We start from the raw sequence: 10,121 nt of genomic DNA, 5'->3' as shown, positions 1-10,121 counted from the left end.
GATACTCCTTCGGCGCGCCTTCCGAGCGGGTAAACCAATACAGCAATAGGTCCTAGCAGGCCAAAGAAAACGGAAAAAGCAGCGAGCGAAACGGGAAGGAATGATACGAATGAACCGCTGTTTGTGTTTTTTCCCATATTTCCTAATGCATATGTTTTTGTTGCGATAAGTTTCTAAGAAAGGCAATATTGGCTAAGCCCCAAAAATGTTAGTTTATATTAGGCTGGCAGGACTCCAGAAATGGGCGGGGAATCAGGGGCGGGGCGAACAACCGGGAAGCGCACGTCGTTTGAATAGAGACGTGTAGTGACGGCGGGCAGAAGGGAGGTTGATGACAGCTATCGGGTAGGTCGCTTTCGAGGGACTGAGATACAATGAAAGGCGGTGGGGAAACGTCTTGGTGGTTTGTCCGCAGCCGGGATGCTGGGCAGGGAAGTCGCCCGGTAGGTCGCGAGCGAAGATCGGCGTCCGGTTGCTATGGAAACGGAAAAAGCGGTACCCGCCGCCCTGCGGGGCGTGGCCAAGCGATGCAACGTCGCCATGGTTACCAGCCTCCATCTTGCCTCTCCACCAATCCCATGCTTAGTTTTCCTGCTGTCAGTTTCATCGCGCGCTCGTCAAACTTTTCATTTTTAAATTGAAAATATAAAATTATACAAATATAATGGAAAGAAATCCGCAGTCCTGTTAAGAAGAAATCCTCCTCGGTATCAGTGGGACTTACTCCCAGGTAAGGCTGCAGTCCTAAACCCACTTCCTTGGGAGTAAACCCCACAGAATTCACCGTGACTTACTTCTGTGTAGACATGGTTAGGACGGCAAATATGTGCAAATATTTTTTTAGGAGGTAAAAAGTAGAGAAGGGAAATATATGTCACTCTGACAGTAGTAACACAAAAATTAAAAAATATTATGTACAGCATCATCCATGTTTACAAAAAATATATATTCCTGGCCAAAATATTTAGCAATGCTACATGCTATATTCCCCCCCAGCTTAATTCTGTTCTGTAAACATAAAAAAGGCAACAAATGTGCCACAAATGTTTAGTGGGCATTCCTTTTGCCTTCCAATAAATGTCAATTTATAATGTGTGTATCTGTTTAATATACATAATATCTTGCCTTTTTTCAGGCAACATATCTCCAGGGCATCTTACGATAATAATAAACAACTATTGTGTGTTTTATTTTAAGTATAAATATATAAGTAGGTGGAGCTGCAACAACTGCTTTTTCAAGGTTCCATAAAGACCATATAGGGCAGCCATGCTGGCTGATGCAAGTTGTAGTCCAAAACATTTGGAATGCAGCACCATGTCAGTAAAGGTTAACACAAGCAGATAGCCTCATGATTTCGTTCCTGGGACTGGATCACCTCCGGTTCTGTAATTAATGGATGTTTAGGTGGTACTGTACAGTCCAAACAACAGACTACATCACTATGCTGTGGTGCTAGCCCAGAATAACAGTATTTCATCATTCCTAACAATTGTTCATGCTTGCTGGGGCTGATGGGAGTTGTAGTTTAGCAACACCTGGAGGGCCAAAGGTTCCCCACACCTGTTGTAGACTAAGGTGGGAAACCTCTGGCCCTCTAGATGTTGTCCCCCATCCACTTCAGCCAGTGTGAATGATTGTTAGGGATGATGGAAGTTGTAGTACAATAACATCTGGAGGGCCACACGTTCTCCATCCTTGATGTAGACATTCCTACCCTGTGTTTATTCTACTCTGTTCTTTCTTTAGCACCAGTATCTGAAATTCAGCTGAGTAGGTCACATAGGATCACTTCAAATGGCATCAGAGGATCAAAACAAGGAAAAAGAGGGGGGTCCTAACCTTCCGACAGCTCCTTTCCAATGGGGAGCCATCCTGTCTGCAGTGAAAGATCAGATTCCTTCAATGGATTCTGACACATTAGTGGTAAGTGCCATTCTCCATTTTCTGTTCTTTCAATCTCAAACCATCTGTATTAGCCATCCAAGACACAAATACTAGCAAAATTTGCAGGAAGACAGTCTTCAGCTCAAAATGTCTTGCCTACGTAGAGTCAAAATTTAAGGAGTTGATTTTATAAACCCTGAAAAAACAGCTTTTTTGCCCATGACATATTGTGGTAATTTAAATTGTATCTTGATAATTGTGCGGTTTTTTTTTTTTTTACATACACAGAATTAATCTCATTGTTAATCCTATGGAGCAGCACTGCAGTATTTACCATGGACTCTGTTCAGTTCCATTGTATTGTTTCATATTTTCAGCCGCATAAATTTTGACATTATTTACTTCCAAGAAAGTGTGCTTGAAGTTCACAACTTTATGTACGTCAGCTAGTGTGAGATGCCCAGCAATGAGTGTGGTTTAGTATCCACACCTACTTCCTCTCCCAGCTTTTCTGCCTTGGAATGAATGTCACCCAGTTTCTTTCCTCCCTTTGATAGTCTGATTGCAATGAAGATGATGGGGAGCTTTTCATCTTCCAGCGTGATCAACCCAACCTGGTTCCTGACTTCTCAGAGGAACTTGAAGACCTTCCTCCAGAAGAAGCACAATTGCAGGTGATTGTTCCTACCTAACATCACTGGGTTCAGCCCCAGTAGGGTAATGCCTGTATTAAGACCAAAAATATTTATTTGTTTATTTCATTTATGAAATACTCCCCATAAGACACCCTAAAGCGATTTACAGTATAAGAACATATATAAAACAGTTGCGTATATAGTTACAGATGAAACAATTGCATAAATATTTTATTTTTACAAAAAACATATAAATATGAAAACAATAGCAGCACATACATAAAATCCATTCAGATCCAAAAGAGACACCTTCTGGGATAAAGAAGGCACTAAGGCACCAGTTACAAAGCTCTTATATAATGACCAGCATGAAAGGAAACTGAGAGGTGGAGCTGGTCTCTCAGCAAAGCTGATGAGGTGGAACCTGCTTTGCATCTCTTCCTCTGCTGTAGGCATCTGAAATGGCATCTGAAAATGACAGTGTGTGCGCGCATGTGTGTTTGTGTGCATGCACAGGAAGCTGGTCTCTCAATAGTCCCCACCACAGTGACAAACAGGACCATAGAAGGCTACCTTATAAAGAGACAGATCGTTGGTTTATCTAGAGTATTATCAATAGGGAAGAGTTGCCCAATATTTCTCTCCTAGCCTTACTTGGAGATGCTGGGGATTGAGGATGGACCTTCTGCATGCAAGGCAGATGCTCTGCCACTGAGCTACATTTTTCTGGTTTTTAATGGTTATCATTGGTGGGACCCAACAAGCAATTCTCACAAGCCACCATGTTTGAATTCACAAGTTGCTCATTCGGTCATACCTGTTCTTCACATACTTAGTATTGTTTACCAAGATGTAACTGGTATCTTTCTTGCACTTTTAGAAAACATTTGAGTTTATGAGACATCCAAGAGAGACCTGGAATGAAGATGGAGAAGGTTTTGCTTTTCAGAAAGACAAGAGTCCTAGAGGACATATGTTACTAGACAGGGACGGATTTGGTCTTGTGACTGAAGAAAAGTCAAACCAACAGGCCATTGTTCCTTCATTGTCCTCTACAAATGAGCATAAACCTGGAGAGGGAATGTCAGGGGTCCCCAGAGACCAAGAACGAGATGTCAGGGAAACTAAGGGGAGACTGAGCTGTTCACCTGATACATTACCATCTGCGGAAGTGTCACCTTTTTTGATGCTAAACACCAGTGAAAAAGAACGAAGGAAACTAATAGAAACTAAAATTCTCTCCAAGGCGACATTGGGACCCCCTTCTGGAGAACTAGGTCATCCCCAAGCGAAAAACAATAACAACAATTTAGAAATTGCAGAGCAGGAGCCAGGAGCTATTTCAGCTGAACACCCCCGAGAGCTGATGCTGTTTGCCTTCAAGGTACACATAATAATATGGGTCTCTATTCTTCTTCAGAACAGCCTCTGTATTCTCTTTTCTTTGTTGTCTGTGGAAGTTGAAGGTCTAAGCATGCAGAATATTATCTGATCTTGTTAGGCTGAATGTTAATTTTACTGGTAGATAAAGGGTAGAAAGAGAGAGCTCAAGGTGGTATGAGAAACTCATTCTTGTGAGCACACTCATTACATTTTTGTTTTTCTATTAAAGTGGTCCTTCAAGTTTTTCTAGTGTGTCTATTGGGACAGAAAAAAATGCTCAGTACAGGTGAAAATGACTGCCATGTTGACTGTTTTGCTAAGGATGTCAGAGAATCCCAATGGAACCAGACATGGGAGTGGAAATTGTCATTGTTTGCTTATTTGTCCCATGTACAGAAATCAATATTATCTGCTTTTGCTGTTTTCCTGTCTGCAAATGATACTTAATTGATAACTCCCCACAACCATCACCATTTGCATTGTGTCTGCTTTGTATTGAAATGAATGGTGTGGAATAATGTAATTAATTGTGTCAAATTGCACTACAATGGAGAGCAAGTCAAACGACATAGTTTTCATTGGAAGCAGAAATGCAGCAGAACAGTAACAGCGTTGCATGCAATGAACACGAGTCAGAATGGAAATCAATGCCTTCTCACAATCCTAGCTGTTGCTTAACCCCTTCCAAAGTCCATCAGCTCTGGCCAACTGGCAGGGCCAGTACCAAGAGTAGGGATCCACAGCTCAGTCTATTGGTCAATTTCAGATGTGCTCATTCTTAAGTCCATTCCATCCTGTTTCTGTATTAATCTGTGATCATTAATTTTTAAATCCACGCATATCTTTTTAAATTTAAGTACATATTTCACTACATGTTTTATGGCAAAATTGTATTTAAATATGTATTGCATATTAATGTTTGCATTTATAAATGCATTTTATCCTGAGATGAACGTTTAAACACATTTTGGTGGTTTTGAGGAAAGGAAAATCTGGAGTTCTGTGAAATCCGAACGGTAATTAGGTTCTGATACGCTCATTACTTTGAGAGTTGCAAGGGAGGTCTGCAAATGGAATTAAATTCCTCAAGCATTCCTAACCAAGAGCAGACACTAAAGTAAGGAAGCTTGATTACCATGCTGCTGTTACCAACTGCAAATCTGATGTGACAGTGTCCAGAGGATATATTGGAGGAGATAATTTATTTTAGTCCCCTAAAAAGAAAGCAACTGATAAAACCATATCACAGAGACAGTCCCCTAGCCCTGCTATGCGAGTCTGACAACAAGCTACTTCTCTTGTGTAAAAAGGGTTATTCTTGAATAGAGTGCAAAGTTTGCAATGATCAAAGCATAGCCTGCTCCTTGAACCACCTTCAGCTATCTGCAGGGGTGTGTGTGGGGGGGAGGGGGAATGACTTATTCCTGGCCAAGAGTGTTGGCCACTTGTAGGCTACTTACTATGAGGTTTTTTTGGTGTTCTTTTTCTTGTAAAACCCAGCCTAGGAAAGTCATAGTTTTGGAACTGCTGCATTATACATGCCTTACGCAGGGGCTCTGTGTTTAACGTTTTTATCATCCCCCCGACAGGCTAATTTCTTTCGTAAGACTTCCTCTTGAGATTTTATATGCTGAAGAAACAAATCTTAAGTAATTTGTTCTGATTATTTTTTTTTAAGAAAACCATTGTGCTTATTTTATGCCAGCCGTGAAAGCGGCAAGATTTCTGCCACCGCTGGAAGTCTGATTTAGCCACCTTCTTGGATTGCTTCATTCATTTCATGGGACAAAGAGTGCCATTATCAAATGCTTCCCTGCCTATAAAGCCCCAGCCCTGTGCCAGTAAAAGAAAACCTAACCACATTAGGGAGAAAGGATCTAGCCCTACCTGCTCCTTGTTATACTAGTTTTCCAAATAGTGGTGCGTTCAAAAATGGCATCTGTCACCTGCAGTGCTACAGTCAATCCTGTTACCTCAGGAGTCCCCCACTTCGTGCCACTGTATTCATAGCTATTGCCTTGGAAAGGGGAACCATTGGTCCTCCAGAGGTTGATGGACTCAGGCACTCATCATTCCCAGCCAGCATAGCCCATGGGAGCTGGAATCCAACAGCATCTGAAAGGCCACTCTGCTCTAGCCCTAGCAAATCCATGGCTGAAGTGAGATTTCAATTGGGGAGAGTCTGCCTCAGAGCTCATAAACTTAGCCACTGTAGCGATGTATTTCAGCATTTGACAGAGTTCCCCAACCTTGTTTCCTCCATATGTTTTGGACCACATCTCCCACCATCCCTGCCCATTGGGCATGCTGACAGGAGCAGTTGGAAGAACACCAGATTGGGGAAGGCTGCCATATGCAATAACTGTGTGATTAGATTTCACAGTTGGGGAACCTTAGGCCAAGGGGCCAAATGCAGCCCCTCAGGCCACACCCCTCTGCAGCCATGCCCCTTACCAATCCTGCTTCATACTGGACTTTGATAATGACACTGGCTTGTCTGGGTGGAGGATCAAGAGGGTTGTGCGACTGTGTTTAGAAACCAGTCTACTGTACAAAGGTAAAGCTTACATCCATTGTTCTCCACACTTTTGCCTCTGACCCTTCACCATTGGCATGTGGCCCCTTTATGGTTGCCTAGGAGGGAATGTGGCCCTTGGGCTGAAAAGGTTTTGCTCACCCTTGCTTCTGAGTAAACATACATGATTGCACTAGCTGTATTTGTTCATCTCCTCTGACAAAGTTCTGGGATCCAATGCAGTTTCTGTTGTCCTACTTTCTCCATCTCCTCCTCTCTCCCAGGAGAGACACTGCTTGTTTCAGCCAGTAAATCTCTCTCGTCTTTGCCAAACCACCGTTAGTTAGCTCCAGTCTTACATTACAAATTAAATCGAAGGATCTGGCGACTGCCAAAAGCAAAATTTGCCCTGTTAGAGAAGTGCTAATCAGAGCTCCTTCACTCCTTTGAGGTTTATCATCCAGGAAACAGTGAAGAGCCTCTTTTGAGATGGCGTGACAGACAAAGGGGATTATTACAATGGAAACTGCATTAGCTTTCAGCACTGAGACTGTTTGGATCAGAATGAAAGGATTGAATTTACATGTTTGTTGTAATTGTGATGCTAGTGAGTTGTAATTGGCAGTCTTGTGTCGTCTTCAGAATGATATAGCAAATGCTATTATGGTCTGCCCTGAAACTGTCAGTTTATAACAGAGATCCACAGCTCTAGTGTGGGGAAAATAACAGCAACAACATCACACTAATAAGAGTTCATATTATGAAAAACACGGTGTTCCTATTACCTTTTTCCACATGTGAGTTGAGAACAAATATACAGAAACATAACTGACGCCCCTTTGAGCAGCCTGGCAGCCTAGTTCAGATGAATAGGGCATTATCTTTTCCACAGGAAAACCAGAAAGTGCCTTTTTCTTCTGTTTCGAAAGTTAACAATACAAAAACGCAATTGAATCAGCCATAACACTGCTCATTGCTTTAGAGAAGATCTGAAACCATGTTTAGATTCCAGCTTCAGATTGTCTATTACCAAAGAGCCATGATTTGCTCCCAGCTGCCATAAATGGCACTTTTACTTTAACAGTTATCTGCAGTTAAGCCTGGCAGGGGAATCAGCCATCTAAAGGGAGCAGGTAGGCAGGTTTCAGATCCTGGTTTGTGTGGGGACCTGGGTCACTTAGTCCTAAATATGATTAACACCACTACCAATGTAACAATTAAATGCAGTTGAATCCTCTAGGGACAATTTGTCCTCCAAAGTAGGGGATGGGAGAAAGAGTGTGTAGTCCATCAGTCCATTCCCTCTTTGCTTAACTATGATTCAACAATAGGCAGTGCTGTTGTTGGTAGGGATGGGGGAGAAATTGAATTCAATTCGTGTTCAGGGGTGAACTTGTGAAATTCATGTTGGTTCAAGGAAGAAATTACACATAGATTCCTGGATGCCAAGATTCAAGTTTGGGGCAAGTACTCTTTGGTGAAGGAATCCCAGCAGAGATTTAAAACCTGCAACAAGTTCAGGCTTGGAAATATAGGCTATTAGACTTTATAATATGCCCTTCCAAGTGATTTGCAAAATAGTCTCCTCTTTTCCCAGCATAGGGAAAGACCACACCTTTAGTAAGTTAAAAATTATTTACTTAGAAGGACAGATTCATGTGCTTTTCCATAGAGCATTCAGAAAAAGTTGTACAGGCAGTAAAACATAGCTTAGTTACAGAGTGGTGAAAGTTTCTAAATTATTGGTATAGGAACTCAATAGTGGTTTGTGAGAGCCATGCGGTCTGAGCTGGAGCAACCTGGAGCATCTATACATCAAGTAGGCTGGGGGAGAGCAACAGGTCTGAATACCTAGTTCCTCCCAAAGTGAGGGCAAGTGTATGTAGCTAAGCCTGGCAGAACAGCATGCTCTATGGCTTTAAGCCCTTCATGCGTTAATTAGACCTAAGCATGTTAGTTATAGGTGGCTGATTATCTCACAATTCACACCTTCCCAAATAATACACAAATGAAACCACAGCCAACCTTTGAAATAATAACTTTTCCAAATTTTGAAGTGCAATTCTCCAGCCAATCAAAGCGTATAAAAATGAATATACTGGTATAAAGTGTGCATTGAACTGCATCAGTGAAATAACAACAAAAATGTATTATATTAAGGGAAATTGCTTGCAAAGATGTGTGTATTCATCAGAATTGCACACAAGAATATATTATTAGAAGAAATTATGATAAAGCTAACAGCCTTTCAAACTTAAACTTTATGGTGGCCCCATTCAACAGCAAACTGTTCTCCTTTCAGGACATTGAGAAGTGGAATCTAGACAAGGTACTACAGGACCTGGAGAAGCAAAGTGGCGATAGAAATTGTACAGTGGAGGCTGCTTTTTCTTCAGTGAACCATGGTGAATGTGCATCCATGAGAGCTGAAGTCAGATTGCAAAATTGAGTTCAAAAGTCATGCCAGATTTGAGTCCCATCCTCTCCAGTTTCCTGGCTGGTGGGCCATATCCTTATTTCTCCACTCTGCCAGACCAAATCTGTAGATGGGCAGTGGGAATGTGCCTTGTTCTAGCAAAGGAACAATCAGGAGGTCATTTTAAGCTCCTGATTGTTCCTTTGAAGCCTTGCCCTTAGCTGACTCACAGTTGGGCATGGTTACCCCCAAGATGGCACGCCGGGCCAAGTTTGGTCAGCAGGCTAGAGGCTTTTTACCCCGTTGTGCAGGTTTACTCAGAAACAAGTCCCATTGTTTTAATGAAATCACTTCCAGGGAACTATACCAGGGATTGCAGCCTATCGACAGCAGGGCTAGAGAACCTCTGTTCTGTCCATGGCCACGTTCCCTGGTGGTGTAATTTTCACCAGTGGTGGGTGGAGTCACCATTTTGCATGTGCTCTCTCTCTCTCTTTGACACGCCCTTTCTTTCTTCCATCTCTTCCTCCTCGTCCAATGGGCTGCTGAGGAAGGGTCAGATTTTGCTGACCGGATCAATTTTATAGGGCTTTTGAAGTCAGGCCATTGAGCATGACAAATTTCCATTATTTTGAATGGATATGCTCTGAGTAGAACTTCATTGGGTACAGCCCATTATATATTAGGAAGTTGTTCACTGCGCCTGCATTTGGACACCTCTTAAGAAACTATAGTCAAATTTGGCATGGTGATTCCCAAGATCAAGGAGCAGTTTCCCCCCCCTGTGTTTGGATACAGTTGGAAGCCAATTGGAATCAAGATGGCAGACGGAACCTTTCGAAACTGCTCTGATGTTTTGGTTTCTTAGAATTCTCCATCAACGCTAGGAAAGTTATGGGAGTACAAAGGGCAGGAGCAGGGGGACAAAAACCTAAAAGACAGATTGTAGTGAAGTGAGAAGCAGGCAAGGATGCAAAAGAACTGGGCCTGAGGAAGAATAGCCCGACAGAGAGCAGTGGAGTGGTGTTGGCTACCTGGCCTACCTGGCCTGACAGCATCATATTGAAGACTGGGGTTTGACCTGTATAATAATAATAATAATAATAATAATAATAATAATAATAATAATAATAATTTCTACCCCGCCCATCTGGTTGGGTTGCCCCAACCACTCTGGGTGGATTCCAACAAAAGATTAAAAATACATTAAAACATCAGTCATTAAAAACTTCCCTAAACAGGGCTGCCTTCAGATATCTTCTGAATGTCATACAGTTGTTTATTT

The 10,121-nt window shown here is 42.2% G+C and overlaps 1 protein-coding gene across 1 annotated transcript in view; it reads left to right on the top strand.

Moving 5' to 3' along the window:
• The first annotated feature begins 295 nt into the window (after positions 1 to 295).
• The window catches only part of DNAAF8 (dynein axonemal assembly factor 8), a 52,166-nt gene continuing 42,340 nt past the window's right edge, over positions 296 to 10,121 (top strand). The window contains exons 1-5 of the mRNA XM_060282780.1: positions 296 to 345; positions 1,750 to 1,926; positions 2,445 to 2,561; positions 3,403 to 3,906; positions 8,723 to 8,825. Coding sequence (XP_060138763.1) covers positions 1,798 to 1,926; positions 2,445 to 2,561; positions 3,403 to 3,906; positions 8,723 to 8,825 — 853 coding nt within the window. The 5' untranslated portion in view covers positions 296 to 345; positions 1,750 to 1,797. The remainder of the gene's footprint in view (positions 346 to 1,749; positions 1,927 to 2,444; positions 2,562 to 3,402; positions 3,907 to 8,722; positions 8,826 to 10,121) is intronic.

This window comes from Zootoca vivipara, chromosome 14 (genome assembly GCF_963506605.1).
Source record: "Zootoca vivipara chromosome 14, rZooViv1.1, whole genome shotgun sequence".
In the NCBI taxonomy this organism is placed as follows: Eukaryota; Metazoa; Chordata; class Lepidosauria; order Squamata; family Lacertidae; genus Zootoca; species Zootoca vivipara.
This window is presented reverse-complemented; position numbering and strand designations above follow the sequence as displayed.